The 19,249-nt window shown below is 38.4% G+C and overlaps 1 protein-coding gene across 1 annotated transcript in view; it reads left to right on the top strand.

The window, feature by feature from the left end:
• COL28A1 (collagen type XXVIII alpha 1 chain) overlaps window positions 1-19,249 on the top strand; it is a 181,856-nt gene that overhangs the window by 9,776 nt on the left and 152,831 nt on the right. The window contains exons 4-8 of the mRNA XM_030308009.1: window positions 1,335-1,355; window positions 3,285-3,341; window positions 7,156-7,209; window positions 11,598-11,639; window positions 15,974-16,000. Coding sequence (XP_030163869.1) covers window positions 1,335-1,355; window positions 3,285-3,341; window positions 7,156-7,209; window positions 11,598-11,639; window positions 15,974-16,000 — 201 coding nt within the window. The remainder of the gene's footprint in view (window positions 1-1,334; window positions 1,356-3,284; window positions 3,342-7,155; window positions 7,210-11,597; window positions 11,640-15,973; window positions 16,001-19,249) is intronic.

Below are 19,249 nucleotides of genomic sequence, written 5' to 3'. Positions count from 1 at the left end.
AGATCCCTAGAACTGCTTAAAGCATTTTGCTACATCTTCGCTCTGTATTATTAGTTTGTATGGAAATAAAGGTAAAGTAAAAATAAAACTAAAGGGATGTGGGGTCCTCCATAAAGGTACAGCTCTGACTTATCTTTAACTTCCTCATTACATTCTTCATTTCTTATCATTTTATTTTTAAGTTTATTTATTTATTTTGAGAGAGAGAGAGAGAGAGAGAGAGAGAGAGAGAGAGAGAATGTGAGCTGGGAAGAGGCAGAGAGAGAGGGAGAGGGAGAATCCCACTGACAGTGCAGAGCCTGATCTAGGGCTCAAATTCACGAACCATGAGATCATGACCTGAGCCAGAAGCAAGAGTTGGACACTTAACCAACTGAGCCACCCAGGTGCCCACTTCATTTTTAATATCTTGCAACAAATATTCTAGGGCTTTTTATTTCCATTTTCTATTTTATGATATGAAATTAACCCTTCAGGTCCAGTTGTAAGGCATCAATCTGACACATCATTTCTACATTATGAAAACAATTCTCTCATCTGTAAGCATTGGTTCATTTCTTTCCCATGTTTGGCTTCGGACGTGGCCTTAGTGCCCTCGTCAGATAGTACCTCATTCAGCGGAAGTAGGTCAAGATGTTAGACAAAGACTAGATTGTGAATTTCTCTAAAATTGTGAATTTAAAGGAATTTTGAAAAATATTCTGGCTAATTCATTACTGTGTGGGTAAGTATAAAGTACCACTTGAACTTGTTTAGGTAGCTCCACCCAAGTGTATGACATTGGGCAAGTGACAGCACAGCAGACTCAAGTTTCCTTGAGGCAAAATGAGAGTCTGGACCTGATTGACTTGAAAGGCTTGTTGGTATTTCATGAAATTATCACACTAAACTTAATGTTTTAATGTTTGAAAAAATGCATGTATGTATAGGGATGGAAAAATAAAAGTAGAGAAAACATACAATTGTGTATTCTGGCTAAGTCTTTATAAGTAAAAGTGAAAAGTCTTTATTATGACTGATCAAGCTTGTAGCCAAATTATGGAGATTAGAGAGCTGATTAAGAAAACAAAAGCTAGAACATAGGATGTAACAAGATAAAGTTCCTCAAAAAAGAGTAATTTTTAATGTTAGTGCCCTTCCTGTCTCTTGTGATATGGCTCAGAGTGCTCCTTGGGAGGTTGGCTGGGAGGCTCTACTGCTTTTATAAGGTTAAAAAGACTGAATTGCTATTCTTCTTGAAAATTGCATATCCCATAGAGAATAATTAAGACTAATAAGAAGCTGGAAGCAGAACCATGAAGCGAGTTAATGTTTTATTCTTTTTTCCCTCCTAGGATATCTTATTTGAAAAGAAGGTAAGCACCACATGCTTTGATTACTATGAATTAACTCTAAAAGTTTGCATAATCAAATCAGCATTGTAATTCACATTAGAAGATAAAGAGTGTCTAAACAAAAATGCTTAATTCTTTCTAAAATGAGCCAATTTTGAGGCAGCCATCTGATTTCTTTTATGCTGCTCTATCTACTGCAGATTGGAAAATTTAGAAAAAGTAAGAAATATTTAATATGATTTTAGAGAGTAACTTTAGAAATCAGTGGTAGCCAAAATGCATAATTTTTTTAAAAGATTTTATTTTTAGGTAATCTCTACACCCAATGCAGGGCTTGGACTCACAACTCTGAGATCAAGAGTCACACATTCCACCAACTGACCCAGCCAGGTGCCCCCCCCCCCCAAATGGCATAGTTTTTGCTTGTTTTGGTAACAATTCCTTTATTCTAAGCATGTCTCTGATACCAGCTACTCGTGGGGATCCTTCACTTTGGGAGGTGTGTTAGCCAAGATTCCTAGCCCAGAGACACCACTCAGAGTCTCCTGCTGCTGCCCAGGGATTGACTTTAAGTTCATTCTCCTTCTTGCTGGTGGCAACCATACCAAGTGGCAAAGGAAGCTGGCTAATATTGTTTGGATAGTGCTTAGCACAATCGAAGACCACAACGTTGCTGAGGACTTCTATACTGCATATGTGTTTCTTAACACAGAGTTTGGAACATGCGAATTTTGTTTGATAAACTGCTTATTAAACATCAGGAAATGTACAGATAATAGGAGCCAACCAGACCCTGCAGAACACCATGTTTCATCAAATGGTCTGAGACACCATTGTTTTGTGTACCACTGAGATAGGAAAGGACCCTGCCAATTAAGCTGTGATATAGTAACTTCTTATAAATTACAATTCTTGATTTTATACTTATGGTAAGAGTCCCTTTAGATTTATTTAGACATAGAGTTTTAAATCCTGTATCACTTTTGTACATACGTGTAAGGGAAAGTAGAAGCAAACTAAATTGGTTATTTCTAAAATTCTTCGCATTCAGAGTCTAAATCCTCTGCATGGCTTTTTGTCTCTGAGTCATTGATGCCCTTCCTCCCACCTCCCCCCAATATTAGCCTGTGTGCCATCAAAAACACTGGTGATGCAGCATTTCTTGAGTGTGCTCCAGTAGTGTTTCTGGAGTTTTCTTCCATTTCATCCTGTAAGTTTTGAAGAACATGTGCAGAAAATAACACTTTCATTATGATCAGGCCTGATTCAAATAAGACTCATTCTGATTTCAGACATGTTAAAATAAGGAGAAATGTACATCCTAGAATTGATAAAATATGGTATGCCACATGTTTTCCTTTTTGACTAAAGGAATATTTGATATTTGTATGTTATTGAGCTTTGATGTACTGTATAGAAGAGAAAAGGAAGAAATTCCAAAAATCCACTGAAAATGTTTATTTTCCCTTTTATTTTTTTTTTTTTTAATTTTTTTTTTCAACGTTTATTTACTTTTGGGACAGAGAGAGACAGAGCATGAACGGGCGAGGGGCAGAGAGAGAGGGAGACACAGAATCGGAAGCAGGCTCCAGGCTCTGAGCCATCAGCCCAGAGCCTGACGCGGGGCTCGAACTCACGGACCGCGAGATCGTGACCTGGCTGAAGTCGGACGCTTAACCGACTGCGCCACCCAGGCGCCCCTATTTTCCCTTTTAACTGGCAACTAGATGTTATACATATATTTTTGGTGGGAGGTCTAATTTATCTAACCATGGCAATGTTTAGTAATACTTTATTAGCTGGCTCTTACCAGATCTGAGTTAGCCTAGAAGACTTGAAAAGGGAGAGCAAAAACTCCATAAATTTGTTTGGTAAAATTTCTTCAAGGGAATAAGATTTGAAATGCTGCATTTCATTATGTGTTAATATTGGATTTCATTCTTGACTCAGTGTGAACACAAGATTTGTGAATGTGAGAAAGGGGATCCAGGCGATCCAGGGCCTCCTGTGAGTATGTTTCCACTTTTTTTTTTTTTTTGTATGTTTCTACTTTGAACTTACAGTCAAGTCAGGAAGCCCTAGTCATGATTGCTCTACTGACACTTGAAATCGCAGGACTGTTTGATGCTGTTGAAAAGAAGTTGTGGGGCGCCTGGGTGGCTCAGTCGGTTGAGCGTCCATCTTCGGCTCAGGTCATGATCTCGCGGTTCATGGGTTGGAGCCCTGTGTTGAGCTCTGTGCTGACAGCCTGGAGCCTGCTTTGGATTCTGTGTCCCTCTTTTGCTCTGCTCCTCCCCCGCTCATGCTCTGTCTCTTTCTCTCTCAAGAATAAAAAGAAAGAAAGAAAGAAAGAAAGAAAGAAAGAAAGAAAGAAAGAAAGAAAGAAAGAAAGAAAAGCAGTTGTGTGCAAATAGCAGCAAACACGGAAATGCTGTTTTTTTCTTTTATTCCTAAAGGGATACACTCTGTCCTTACAAACAGGCCTGGGATTTTCCTGACCTGAACTGAACTGAGGGCAGATTTGGTTTAAAATGATGAAGCTGTTCTCACAAAGGATATTTCAGGATCACGTCTGATGTGACAATTGGGGCCAGAATTTCTCAACACTGAAGTGAAAACAAAGAAAAAGGTCATACAAATCCTTGGTGCTTTAGGGAAAGCTTTATCCCACTCCACCTAAGAACAAGTGACACAGATCTCTCTGGAGCTAACTGTGACTTCACATGTATCCAAGAGCAACACTGTGTGGGCCTCTCAGGGAGGAAGCTGGTCAGGAAGCTTTGGGGATTAGAGTGAATCCTGTGAAATGGAACTTGGCAACTAAAGGTTAAAGGCAGGATGTACTATGATGATTCAATACTTGATAAGATAGTCCCAAAAGGAGTGTTTCCTTTATATTCTGGCCTAACATCTGGAAGGTACCATCTAGGTACTGGGAAGGGACTTGAAAAAACATCACAATGGTAGAGATACTATATATTTCTTTAATACATTTCATTCTGATGCATCCATGCTGCTCATTCAGTATTCCATTTACTTATGTTGTTTCAAACCTTTGAGGTCATAAGCCCAGTGGACATATCTCACAAAAATGCATTGATACAGTTTTTGAACGAATGCTTGTATTTGGGGGCAGGGAGCGGAATGTGCACTGTGAATTGCTTAGACTGTGCACATTTTCTCTTGAGACTTGGGTCCAAAGACTATATTTTTTCAAACCATTCTATCAGTTGAGGCATTAGAAAGCAGGAGGTTCTGTCCTTTATTTTTTTTCTCCAAAATGTAAGTTAGATATATTATAGGATAATGTGGAAGCCAGTAGAAGCTGATTTTGGCCAAAGCAAAGGTTTAAACTTCCCCTTCTTATAAAGTCTTCATTTATGTTTATTACACCAAGAGGTTTTCTGGGAAGGTGTACTTGGGATATTCAATTATGTTTTAGAATGAACTGTAAAGAAAATTTACTAGTTGCTGAGCTAATCTGACAATTTTAGTCACTCAATATTTTTAGAGATTAATGTACCATTTTTTAACGGAAGTAGAGTTGACACACAATGTTATATTAGCTTCAGGTGTTCAACACAGTGATTCAACAAGTTTATACATGATGCTGTGTTTACCTCAAGTGCAGCTACCATCTGTCACTATACAGCACTATTACAATACCATTAACTATATTCCCTATGCGGTAACATTCCATGTTTTAATAGAGATAGACACAAAACTATGTCATTTAGCATTTACTGAGTCTCCCTAAAAACTCTCAGAAAAGCCAGCTTTATGGCGGTTGAGAATGGGAAAACAAAACGCCTTTCTGGAACAGGATTGGAGCACTCTCTTCTCTCATATTTTCTTCTTCTTCTTTTTTTAAAATTTTATTATTTTTCTTTTTATTTAATTATTTTTTTAGATAATTTACATCCAAGTTAGTTAGCATATAGTGCTTTCAGGAGTGATTTCAGGAGTAGATTCCTTAGTGCCCCTTACCCATTTGGCCATCCACCCTCCCACACCCCCTCCAGTAACCCTCCGTTTGTTCTCCATATTAAAGAGTCTCTTATGTTTTTGTCCTACTCCCTGTTTTTATGTTATTTTTGCTTCCCTTCCCTTATCTTCATCTGTTCTGTGTCTTAAAGTCCTCGTATGAGTGAAGTCATAGGATACTTGGCTTTCTCTGACTGACTAATTTCGCTTAGCATAATACCCTCTAGTTCCATCCTCATAGTTGCAGATGGCAAGATTTCATTCTTTTGATTGCCGAGTAATACCCTATTGTATATATATGCCACATCTTCCTTATCCATTCATCCATCGGTGGACATTTGGGCTCTTTCCATTCTTTGGCTATTGTTGATAGTGCTGCTATAAACATTGGGGTGCATGTGCCCCTTTGAAACAGCACACCTGTAACCCTTGGATAAATACCTAGTAGTGCAATTGCCAGGTCATAGGGTAGTTCTGTTTTTAAATTTTTGAGGAACCCCCAGACTGTTTTCCAGAGTGGATGCACCAGTTTGCATTCCCACCAGCAGTGCAAAAGAGATCCTCTTTCTCCACATCCCCGCCAATATCTGTTGTTGCCTGAGTTGTTAATGTTAGCCATCTGACAGGTGTGAGGTGGTCTCTCATGGTGGTTTTGATTTGTATTTCCCTGATGATGAGTGATGCTGAGCATTTTTTCATGTGTCAGGTGGCCATCTGGATATCTTCTTGGAGAAGTGTCTATTCATGTCTTTTGCCCATTTCTTCACTGGACTATTTGGTTTTTGGGTGTTGAGCTGGATAAGTTCTTTATAGATTTTGGATACTAACCCTTTATCTGATATGTCGTTTGTAAATATCTTCTCCCATTCCATTGGTTGCCTTTTAGTTTTGCTGATTGTTTCCTTTGCTGTGCAGAGGTCTTTTATTTTGATGAGGTTCCAATAGTTCATTTTTGCTTTTGCTTCCCTTGCCTCCAGAGACGTGTTGAGTAAGAAGTTGCTGCGGCCAAGGTCAGAGAGGTTTTTGCTCGCTTTCTCTTCAAGGATTTTGATGGCTTCCTGTCTTACATTTAGATCTTTCGTCCGTTTAGAGTTTGTTTTTGTGTATGGTGTGAGAAAGTGGTCAAGTTCATTTTTCTACATGTCTCTGTCCAGTTTTCCCAGCACCACTTTCTGAAGAGACTGTCTTTATTCCGTTGGATATTTTTTCTTGCTTTGTCAAAGATTAGTTGGCCACATGTTTGTGGGTCCATTTCTGGGTTCACTATTCTATTCCATTGATCTGAGTGTCTCTTTTTGTGCCAGTTCTCTCATCTTTTCTTCTTCTTCTTCTTCTTCTTCTTCTTCTTCTTCTTCTTCTTCTTCAAGTTTCTTTATTGAGAGAGAGAGAGAAAGAGAGAGAGAAGGACAGGGTTAGCGAGAGAGGGAGACAGAGAATCCCAAGAAGTTTCCATGCTGCCAGTACAGAGCCCGATATGGGGCTTGATCTCACAAACTGCAAGATCATGACCTGAGCTGACATCAAGAGTAGGACGTTTAACTGACTGAGCTACCCAGGTTGCCCCTCTTCTCTCATCTTTGAAATTATCCCTTGGATATTAGGGAGGGAGAGACATTGTCCTCTTTTGAGCAAATCTAGAGAATCTACCTCTTCAAGACAGTGCAGTCTTCCTTGTTTTTAGTAAAAGAGAGAATACAGGTAAATCTCTGCTTGGTAGGTTAAGTTTTTTTACAGTCTTCCCTCATTTTATGGGATGGAGCTGATCAGAAATTATTGTAATGTGTAAAAAACGAATATAATGCCTGCTTAATGCAATCATTTTTCCCTTTGCCTTCAGGGTACACATGGAAACCCAGGTATCAAAGGTGAACGAGGACCGAAAGGAAACCCGGTAAATAAATAAACAGCTTTCTTTATAAACGAATGTATCTCTTTCTAGATTCATTTAAAGAACAAAACTGAAGAAAACAAAAGAGAACTGTACTATATGTCAGTGCTGGGAATATGATGATTTCTGTGAAGACTACAGGATGTTTACTTCCCATATTGTCTGGTTTGTGTTAGCTTGCATTTACAAATTCTAAGTAATATATGACCATTTTAGTTAATAAATCTGGGAAACGTAGGGATACTAAACAAATAGAAATTGGTAATTACATAATGGTGACCCTATTAATTTTTACATTGTTCCATGAATTACTAATACATATCCCATATGAAATTGATATTGGCACTTATGTTTTTTATAGATCCATTTTATGTATAACTGACCTATGATAATAATAGAAAAAACAAGTATCTCTTACTCCCAGACCATCTTCAGGCATTTCCCTAGTTCTTTTATTTGTGAGCCCATAAAAAAATATTCTAGATTAATTTTTTAAAAATCAGATAATATTTCAGATGATGATCTTCCAAGTTCAAGAGTGATGAAAAGAGTCATAGGAGAGAGATATAACTATGTGAAAATCTATGGCAAAATTCTATATAATGAAAAATAATAATTAAAATGAAGAGGAAAACAGGGAAATATTTGCTTTAAATACAATGGATATTGGGTTAATTTCTATAGTATATAAAGACTTTATAAAACAGATAAGGAAATATCAAACCACTAATAATTAATTGGTAAAAGGAACCAACAATTTTCAAGAAAGGAAATAAAACCAGTAAATAAAGAAGTAGAAGAATATTTATTTTCACTGTATAGTGAATGATACTTAAAAAGAGATAATGAGGTACCCTTCAATATTAATTATTCACATTTTAGAAACTTTGTTTTTAGAAATTATTTTATTTCTAAAAATTTAGAAATTATTTTAGAAATTAATTATTCACATTTTAGAAACTTTTTATTTCCAGGGTTGTTGGGTTGTTTTTGTGTGGAGAGGGGAGCAATTTTCTAGTACACATAGTTTGGGGTGGGTTTTTTTTGTGTATTTCAGATTAAAAAAATTTTTTTATAGCAGTTAGCACAGTGATATTAAAATAATAACTAGTGATAGCAATGGGTGGTTTGTTCATTGCAAAGGTAACTTGGCACATTTTGGAAAGCAATTAGGAACTACATAAGATGTATTCAAATACTCAGAATTTAACCCAATAACTGCACTTCTGAAACTATGTTTAGGGAGATAATGAAAAAGAGAATAAGTTAGATGCATTAAAGTATTTAGATACGTGAAAGCCAATTACTTGCTTGTCAAAGAAAGGGAATGTGAAATCCTCAACAAGATATTAGCCAACCGGATCCAACAATACATTAAAAAAATTATTCACTACGACCAAGTGGGATTTATACCTGGGATGCAGGGTTGGTTCAATAACTGCAAAACAATCAATGTGATTCATCATGTCAATAAAAGAAAGGACAAGAACCACATGATCCTCTCAACAGATGCAGAAAAAGCATTTGACAAAATACAGCACTCTTTCTTGGTAAAAACCTTGAAGAAAGGAAGGATAGAAGGATCATACCTCAAGATCATAAAGCCATATATAAAAGACCCAACGTTAATATCATCCTCAATGGAAAAAAACTGAGAGCTTTCACCCTAAGGTCAGGAACAAGACAGGGATGTCTCCTCTCACCACTGTTATTCAACATAGTATTGGAAATCAGTCTCTGCAATCAGACAACACAAAGAATAAAAGGCATCCAAATCAGCCAGGAGGAGGTCAAACTTTCACTCTTCGCAGATGACATGATATGCTATATGGAAAACCTAAAAGTTTCCACCAAAAAACTGCTAGAACTGATTCATGAATTCAGCAAAGTTGCAGGATATAAAATCAATGTTGAGAAATCGGTTGCATTGCTATACACCAACAATGAAGCAACAGAAAGAGAAATCAAGGAATCGATCCCATTTATAATTGCACCAAAAACCATAAAATATCTAGGAATAAACCTAGCCAAAGAGGTGAAAAATCTACACACTGAAAACTATAGAAAGCTTATGAAAGAAATTGAAGAATACACACACACACACATACACACACACACACACACAAAGGAAAAATATTCCATGCTCCTCAATAGGAAGAACAAATATTGTTAAAATGTCAATACTATCCAAAGCAATGCACATATTCAATGCAACGCCTAAAAAGTAACACCAGGATTCTTCACTGAGCTAGAACAAACAATCCTAAAATTTGTATGGAACAAGAAAAGACCCTGAATAGCCAAAGCACTCTTGAAAAAAAAAAAGCAGGAGGCATCACAATACTGGACTTCAAGTTGTATTACAAAGTTGTAATCATCAAGACAGTATTGTACTGGCACAAAAAGAGACACTCAGATCAATGGAATAGAATAGTGAACCCAGAAATGGACCCACAAACATGTGGCCAACTAATCTTTGACAAAGCAAGAAAAAATATCCAACGGAATAAAGACAGTCTCTTCAGAAAGTGGTGCTGGGAAAACTGGACAGAGACATGTAGAAAAATGAACTTGACCACTTTCTCACACCATACACAAAAACAAACTCTAAACGGACGAAAGATCTAAATGTAAGACAGGAAGCCATCAAAATCCTTGAAGAGAAAGCGAGCAAAAACCTCTCTGACCTTGGCCGCAGCAACTTCTTACTCAACACGTCTCTGGAGGCAAGGGAAGCAAAAGCAAAAATGAACTATTGGAACCTCATCAAAATAAAAGACCTCTGCACAGCAAAGGAAACAATCAGCAAAACTAAAAGGCAACCAATGGAATGGGAGAAGATATTTACAAACGACATATCAGATAAAGGGTTAGTATCCAAAATCTATAAAGAACTTATCCAGCTCAACACCCAAAAACCAAATAGTCCAGTGAAGAAATGGGCAAAAGACATGAATAGACACTTCTCCAAGAAGATATCCAGATGGCCACCTGACACATGAAAAAATGCTCAGCATCACTCATCATCAGGGAAATACAAATCAAAACCACCATGAGAGACCACCTCACACCTGTCAGATGGCTAACATTAACAACTCAGGCAACAACAGATATTGGCGGGGATGTGGAGAAAGAGGATCTCTTTTGCACTGCTGGTGGGAATGCAAACTGGTGCATCCACTCTGGAAAACAGTCTGGGGGTTCCTCAAAAATTTAAAAACAGAACTACCCTATGACCTGGCAATTGCACTACTAGGTATTTATCCAAGGGTTACAGGTGTGCTGTTTCAAAGGGGCACATGCACCCCAATGTTTATAGCAGCACTATCAACAATAGCCAAAGAATGGAAAGAGCCCAAATGTCCACCGATGGATGAATGGATAAGGAAGATGTGGCATATATATACAATAGGGTATTACTCGGCAATCAAAAGAATGAAATCTTGCCATCTGCAACTATGAGGATGGAACTAGAGGGTATTATGCTAAGCGAAATTAGTCAGTCAGAGAAAGCCAAGTATCCTATGACTTCACTCATACGAGGACTTTAAGACACAGAACAGATGAAGATAAGGGAAGGGAAGCAAAAATAACATAAAAACAGGGAGTAGGACAAAAACATAAGAGACTCTTTAATATGGAGAACAAACGGAGGGTTACTGGAGGGGGTGTGGGAGGGTGGATGGCCAAATGGGTAAGGGGCACTAAGGAATCTACTCCTGAAATCACTCCTGAAAGCACTATATGCTAACTAACTTGGATGAAATTTTAAAAATTAATTAAATTAAAAACAAAAAGAAAGGGAATGTGAAGAATCCTCGAGCAGCTTTACAACACACACAACTGTACCTCCTCATCATGTGAGTCTGAAATGATGCCATCGTGTCTTCTTTTTGTTTTGTTAAATACCTGTTTTAAATTTATGTTTACATTTCATTTATTTGGCTTGTAATTTTGTGCCACATCATATATTTTCCTAAGTCTTGCGGAAATCAAGCAATTACTCTTAAGGACATCTTGGAAAACATTCCAAAGCCCCTTGGAGAAAAGCCAGAGTGCCTGGCTCCGATTGGGTACAATGCTGCATTTGAGAACAAGGGCTGTGTTGTTAAACTGAGAAGCAAACCTAGGCCTAAGCTATGAAAATGTATCTGCAGTCTGCACCCTATGCATCTGGCTTCGCTCCAAAGGGCAAAGGCTATCTGAACAGCGATTTTCTTCCCTAGACTCCATGGTGAAAATGTCAATGGTGAAGGCCAAAGATTTTTTCCCCACTGGGTTAACCTATTAATCTGGGAATTCGGAATAATTTTATTCCGAGCATTTTACTGAGCAATCAGTCACTCTGTAGGGCTGTGGAATTTTGACTGAGTTTTTTTTCTCCCCCACAGGGTGATGCTCAAAAAGGGGAGCCTGGACAAAGAGGCCCAGGGGTATGTATGCAAGTGGAATGCTTTCCCCAGAATGTAATCTAGGATGCTAAGGTTCTGTAAATGATCATTTTGCCCCCTGTAGTTCAAGTGCAAAAATGACTTACATATACGTGTGCTCTTGATGGCACAGATGGGCAGTCAGACAGACATGGCCTTGGAAATGGAAATATGGGGAGAAAATGTTCTGCTCAACAGGAGTGATGATGACACAGGGTGGTCAAGCACATGACATTCTTGGATACCTAAGTGGGTTTTGTGGAAGACTCAATTCAGGAAAATATTTTTCTTTGCTTCTTGTGTTTTTTTAAATATGTTTATTTGTTTTTGAGAGAGGGGGAAGGGAAGAGAAAGAGGGAGACAGAGAATCCCAAGCAGGTTCCACACTGTCAGTGCAGAGCTGGCCGTGGGGCTCAATCTCATGAACCATGAGATCATGACTGGAGCCAAAATGAAGAGTCAGACATTTAACCAACTAAGCCACCCAGACACCTCTGTTTGTTTGTTTTTTTCTAATAAAGAATGCGTTAAAAATTCTGGGAGCACAGAACTAAGAGTCTAAACTATGCTTTTGTAAATTTGATCTGCAGACAAAAGAAAAAGCATTCTAGTTGATTTATTATCTCTAAAATTAGAAGATGTTAGAGATTGCCTGAGAAATAATTACAGAAAATTTCTTCTTTTTCATTTTTCTGGGAGTTGTAGTAAAGTTGCAAAGCGCAGAGAAGGGTGTACAGTGAATAAAAAAAGACCATGTCACATTTCTCTTCCTGGCTGTCCCCCTGGCAAAAGCCCAGGAGACAGGCCCAGAGGTTTTAAAAACTGGTCTCTTGGTGTCTGTAATCAACTTTATGAGTAAGTCTAATAGAAAGATTGATAATCAATGGAAATTCATTCAGATATGTGTGTTGTTCTTTTAGGAAGTATTTCTTAGGTGTTGTCTACATGTAAAGCATATTATTATGTGAAAAGAAATTAAGACAAAGCACTCATATTTTTTGAAAAGTTTGTTATAGGAGAGATTAAAATATCTAAAATAGCTACAATATTGGTTGCCAAAAGGGAGTCTGGGGGCAGCAAAATGGGTGAATGGGAGTAGGAAGTATAGGCTTCCAGTTATGGAATGAATAAGTCACAGGGATGAAAGGTACCATATAAGAAATATAGTCAACAGTAATGTAAGAACATTGTATGGTGACAGATTGTAGTTACACTTTGTGATGAGCATAGCATAACGTATAGAGAAATTGAATCAGTATGTTGTAGATCTGAATCTAATGCAACATTGTATGTCAACTATACTTTAATTTTTGAAAAAAAAATAGCTACACCATGAAGCAGAATGTCAAAATACTATAAAAACTGCATGCACAAATTATTATGGGCCTTCAGAGAAGATTGAAGCTAACGGGATGGGTTTTATAGAATGACTTCTGGAGAGTAGGATTGTGACTGGAAAGGATAGAGCAGAAAGGTGGAAGGGACAAGCATTCCAGATGGAGAGTGCCATGAGCATCGACCTGAGGGAAGGCTATGGGTTGGAAAATGGTGAGAGGAGGTACCTAAAGAGGATGTTGGCAGACACAGCTTGAAGGGCAGAGTGGATGTTCCATGCCGACTGTAGATCTGGGCTCTGCTAGGTGAGAGATTGAGATTTCAAATGAAGGGTGCAACCCAAGAGCTGTGTACTTGGAAGATTAATCTGGCATGACTCTCAAGGGGAAATTGAAGTGGGAATAAACAGAAAGAAGGAGTACTTAGAAGAAGGTTTTTTGTTACGGCCTGAGAACAGGGACATTGGCTAGGGCTACTCCAGGCAGGATGAAAGCCACTAGCCATATGTGCTTACTGAGCAGCTGAAACATGGCTAGCCTGAACTGAGGTGTGCTGTAGGAGTAAAATACACAATGAATTTGGATGACTTAGTGCCAAAGAACATGTAAAATATCTCATGAATAATTTTTATATTGGCCAAATGTTGGAAACCCTTGTATTTCAGACCTAGAGGGATCAGTAAAATATATTATTAAAAAATAATTTCACCTGTTGTCATTTTCTTCCTGTGGCTATTAGGGAATTAAATCACATTCAATTGGATAGAATGGGGCCACAGTGATGACAGAATAGAGAAGAAGAGAACATTGTGAGAACCATAGAAGGCAAGAAGGATAGGCTGTGGGGACTGACACTGACTCATATAGTCAACAAATATGTATTGAGCGCTTGGTATATGCTGGGCCCTTCTTTAGGTGCTGGGGATACAGTGAGCAAGATTGATAGTTCCTGTTTCATACAGTGTGCTAGCAGGGTGAGCAAGCAACAGGCCAACAAATGAATGAGATTTCATCAATGAGATGTGTTCTTGACCTATAAAACCAGGTCATACGTGAGGTGCCTGGGTGGCTCAGTCGGTTAAGCATCCAACTTTGGCTTAGGTCATGATCTCACGGTTTGTGTGTTTGAGCCCTGCGTCGGACTCTGTGCTGACAGCTCGGAGCCTGGAGCCTGGAGCCTGCTTTGGATTCTGTCTCCCTCTCCCTCTGCTCCTCCCCCACGCATGCTCTGTCTCTGTCCCTGTCTCTCTCTCAAGAATAAACATTTAAATAAATAAATAAATAAATAAATAAATAAATAAATAAATAAATAAAAAAAACCAGGTCATGAGGATGTTCTAGGCAGAAAGAGCAGTAGGTACAAAGACTCTTGCGTGGGAACAAGCTCGTAGGCTGAAGAAATGGAAAGAAAGCCAGAACTTGGCAAAGAGTGGTGGTAGACAGGTTATGGAGCTAAGTAGGAGTGGGTCACAGAGGATCCTGCTGGCTGGGGCGGGGGTGGGGGGGTGGACAGTAGAAAGGATGGACTTAAAACTAAATGCAGTGACAGCTGTTGGAGAATTTTAACTGGTTGGATTCAAGGAATGTAAGGGGCAAGTAGAGAGAAAAGATAAACTTCTGATTCTGTGTGATTTGAAATATGATGGCACCACTAATACAAACAGGAAACAAATTTGGCAGACCAATGAGTGCAGTTTTGGATATCTTAAATTTGAATACTTTCAAACAAGTAATTAAGATGTCAAGGAAGGACGAAAGAAAGGTAGGCAGGAAGGCAGGAGGGAAGGAAGGAAACTGATAACAATCAAACAATAAATTGACCAGAGAGTTCAGAAAGAAAAACAGGGGAAAAAAGAGTATAATATAAAAAAGTAAGGTTTTTGCTGCAAACATGAATTGTTTTAATAAAGTACCCCAATTTAACTATCTATAATGTGGCCTTTAATTTTAAGCACAATACTAAAACCTAAACCCTTTATGCTAATAAACATATCTAAGAAGAACTAAAATGCAGCATAACAATACTTTTGACCGTAGTTCTATTTTTAGTTTCAATTTCCCAGTGACCACTCATTTGGAGAGAAGTGTTATTTCCTTCCTGAAGTTTTCCTTTTTTTTGCCTTTTGTAAAAAAAAGTCATACAAAACAATGTTTTGTCATCTGACACATGTAATTGTGATAATAGCTTGTTTCTCCATCAGTTTCTCGGGCTCACTTAAAATATATCTTACAATTTTATTTTCATACTTAAAAGCTATTGTTGTATGAGAAAGATATAAAGTCCTATATGGAAAAGGCTTGCTCTTGCTTAAAGTTGTTAATTTCCTAGTTCACTTAATATTCAGAATCATATTACTTCAAGGGCTCACAGGCAGGGACGCAATGGAGGAGGTTGTGCAGGATTCCCAGGAGAGACACAGAAGAGGAGTTAGCCCCATAGTTAGCATGAGATAAAATATAGTGCCTTAAAGGCCACCGTCTCATTAGGGTTGATAAAGGAACCATGCATTTCATTGATGTTCCATATTCGAGACTGAATTTGAAAGGAGGACCGTAATGGATATAAATATTTACATACATTGTAAAGGCCATTATCTCAGCTCATTTTCAAAGCCAATTTCTTTAACAGTCTCTGTGAAACATTCTCAGCTATGATAGTTCATAGTTTAAAAGTCAATATAACAATTTTGAATGGAGCATTGTAGGTCGTCCCTTTTATAAGTTTCAGTGTATAGTTTCTCCTTCAGCTTTGGGCCAAAGGGTAAGAAATTGGGTTTGAAAAAAATATGTGGAACTGAGAATAGAATGTAATAAAGAGGAAAATGGGTTCTTTTCTTCTTCCCAGAGAAGTAAAATAGCTTACATTTCTGTGTGTGGTCTTATTTTCCTTGACTGTACAGATGTGTTTTTTTATACTTTGTAAATGAAAAACATCAAATACTTCCTCCAACTATGTCTTCTAATATGTTTTACTCTTTCTTTCTTTTTTTCTTTTGTAACTAGGGAATCCCTGGGTACAAAGGTGAGAAGGTAAGTTGGTAACAATGAATAGATAGGCCAGGATTTCAGAGAGAAAAACAGAAGCATAACTGTATTTATGTACTTAATAAAAGTTGTTTTCCTTTATTTTCCTAAGTCTAGGTTCCCTAATTCCCAAGTATACTCTTAAGTCTGTAAACATAAAATAATAATAAACTTCAGGTACGGAGATGTGTTGGAAGGGGTGAAAAGCATCCTAAGATGCCTGAGATTAGGATCCAGCCTCTCTCAGCTCTGCAAACACGAGGACCCCTATTTACCAGCCATGTAGCACAGACTAAAAGTTCCAAATAAAAATGGATGCGGCAATACTTCAGTTAGGTTGCTACCTTGATGCTTAACTTCCTATGAAAGCTAGACACCAAAACCTAGACATCAAATCCTGTTGTAGAAGCAAGAGGATTTATTCTGGTTAGGCGATAAGGAACCTCTTCATACAGTGAGACATCTGGGTGGAGCTTGCAAGGGGAATAAATTTGACAAACCAACAAAAGTTATGGGCTGGTAGACTATTTTATGATTCTTTACAAATTAGAAAGTTAGCAAAGTGGATGGGGGCTCAAGAACCATGTTGACAGTTGTTCATGGTTCATTCATAGATTTTTAAAAAATATTCATTTATTTATTTATTTTTGAGAGAGAGAGAGAGAGAGAGAGAGAGAGAGAGAGAGAGAGAGAGAGAGAACACAAGCAGGGGAAGGGCAGAAAGTGAGGAAGACACAGAATCTGAAGCAGGTTCCAGCCTCTGAACTGTCAGCACAGAGCCGGGTGCAGGGATGGAACTCAGGAACTGTGACTCAGATCATGACCTGAGCCCAGGTCAGATGCTTAACCAACTGAGCCACCCAAGTGCCTCAAGCGCTCATTCATAGATTAATGTCACAGTTCTATCACCAGATGTTCTATCTGAAAATAGAGTGTGTCCTCGTTCATCCTGTCTACAGCCCTCAGACCTAGGGCAAGAGGTCTTTCTCTGGGTCTCCTATGGCCGTCTGACCCCCAAAGGATCCAGGAAGCTACAGGGCATGAGGCTTATGCCCCCTTAAACCTGGACCACACTTTAGGTAACCAAGACCCCAGAAGTCCCTGCAAAATGGCCTGAGCCTGCTTTGAAGGCAGATAACAAACATCTTTCCTTTGTCCATCTTTTCCCCAGGCCTGAGGGGAAACAAAATGTAAGTTGGTTTTGGGGCTGGAAGGGGCCCTGGTGGGAGGTTCACTGTATTGTATTGCCTGGGGCACCTTCTTGTGCATTTGTTCCTCCTTTCCTGGGAGGAACCAAAGGTGGGGAGAGGCCAAGTAGGAGCTGGTCTGTAGGCTGTGGGCATGGGGTTGTACTAGCACTTAGACCTCTAAGGAATACCACAATTCTTTCATTTTTATTCTTATTGATACGTGTCAAAAAAGGAAGCTAGAACATTACTAGGTTGGTTATTAGCTTAATTTATAACTTTCAGCTGTTTAGATACATGGTACGTAGGCCTCTGCTTGCAGTCTTGCCCTGGGCCCTGCAAATATTAGAGGTGAGTCTCCATACAGGCAAATAAATCTGTCCCCAGTCACTAGAAATGTTAAGTGTTTGTTTCTTCATCCATATAGAGCTGGATTAATATAGGCCTTCTAATTTACAGGGTGGTTGGAGAAGCAAATGGAATAATGGATGTGACAATGTCTTATAAGCTGTTTGCTGGTCGATAAAATGCAAGGTGCTGTTATGAAGAGGCAGAGAACAAATGATAAAATAGGAAATTTAAAAAAATTTGATGATTATAAAATTGTCCTAAGTGTAGTTGAAGAAAATTATACAGGTCCCCCATCTTGATTTATAATATGAGCTACTCATGAACACTAAATATATATACATACACACACACACACACACACACACGCATAAACACACACTATATAGTATATATAGTGTTATGTATATATACTATATATATATATTATATAGCATATAGTATACTACAAATATAGTATATATGTGTATGTTTATATATTTATATATATGAAAAGACTCATTTTAACCTTCTGGGAAATTATAGAATCACTGGTGGAGCTCTCATTTGGAAAATACAAGTTGTCAGGGTAGAGTGACCCTGAACCATTGACATTCAAACCAGAATTTCACCAGGAACAGCAGCATCAGAAATCAGAGGCTGGAAACAGAGCTAATCTGTTCATAGCTTTCTGAAGCACTTGCTCTGTGAAATTGTAATTGTGGCCATTCCACGGGGATTACTGAGCCCACCAAAAAAGAAAACGCCTTTACAAAGGCGAATAACAGGAGTACAATATTTTCATTGATGGAAGTCTGCCCCCAAAACAAATGCTGTTCCTCAGGACCTATAGCTAACAAATCTGTCTGGACAAATGGAATGTGAATTCTGGCCAAAAGAATTTTGAGTGTATTTATGGTACTTTTCTGTTTTATATTTTGGTGGTTGACTCATTTATTCCCATCCAACATTATTAAATTAATTGCTTTCTAATTGACTCTTCAAGAGTGAGTTTCCATTTGCATTCAGAAATAAATGTTCAACTTGTTCTAAGTGAAAGCTCAGTTTTTCCTGGGTCAGTCTGACTCACAATATGATGTGGAGAGAGAACAGATTGCTTTTGAACAGAGGCATAGCTGGATCTAGGAATTGTACCTCCCTCTTTCTTGCTCCTGATGCCAGCGACACCCCATGTAGTACTCTAGGCTAGTGGAAAGTATCTTGCAGACCATGGTGGTATGCCTTGTTCAGCTTTGAGTGGCTGATGACCATGGACTTGGGAATCTAACAGACTCAAGCTTGTGGTCACGGGCAAACTATTTAATCCCTCGGAGTCTCCTTTTCCTCATCTATGAATGGAGATCTCTCTCTCTCTCTCTAATCTAATCTGCTGTGGGGATTAGCAGTAATGTAAAGGTTTGGACTTTGGATCCATAATTGGTGGTTACAATGGTTATTTCCCTTCTTAGAGCGGAGCTATTCAAAGTGTGGTCTGTATGCTGGCCGTCAACCTGTGAACTGCTTGATGGTATTTTGTCATGACCTAAAGATTGCACCAGAATATAAACCCACTATATCACTAAACACACTGTTTAGCTCAGTTGACATTCATTTTTCACAGCATGACTTCTTTAATGAAGGAAGCAGGGCACTGATCATTGTAGTGCAAGTTTCTTATGTCACTCTGAGGTGGCATTTTGAGAAGCATGCTTACAGCACATGGATGATAAAGCAGTGGTGA

This window comes from Lynx canadensis, chromosome A2 (assembly GCF_007474595.2).
Source record: "Lynx canadensis isolate LIC74 chromosome A2, mLynCan4.pri.v2, whole genome shotgun sequence".
In the NCBI taxonomy this organism is placed as follows: Eukaryota; Metazoa; Chordata; class Mammalia; order Carnivora; family Felidae; genus Lynx; species Lynx canadensis.
The sequence above is the reverse complement of the archived record's forward strand: the minus strand, read 5'-3'. Positions and strand labels throughout refer to the sequence as shown.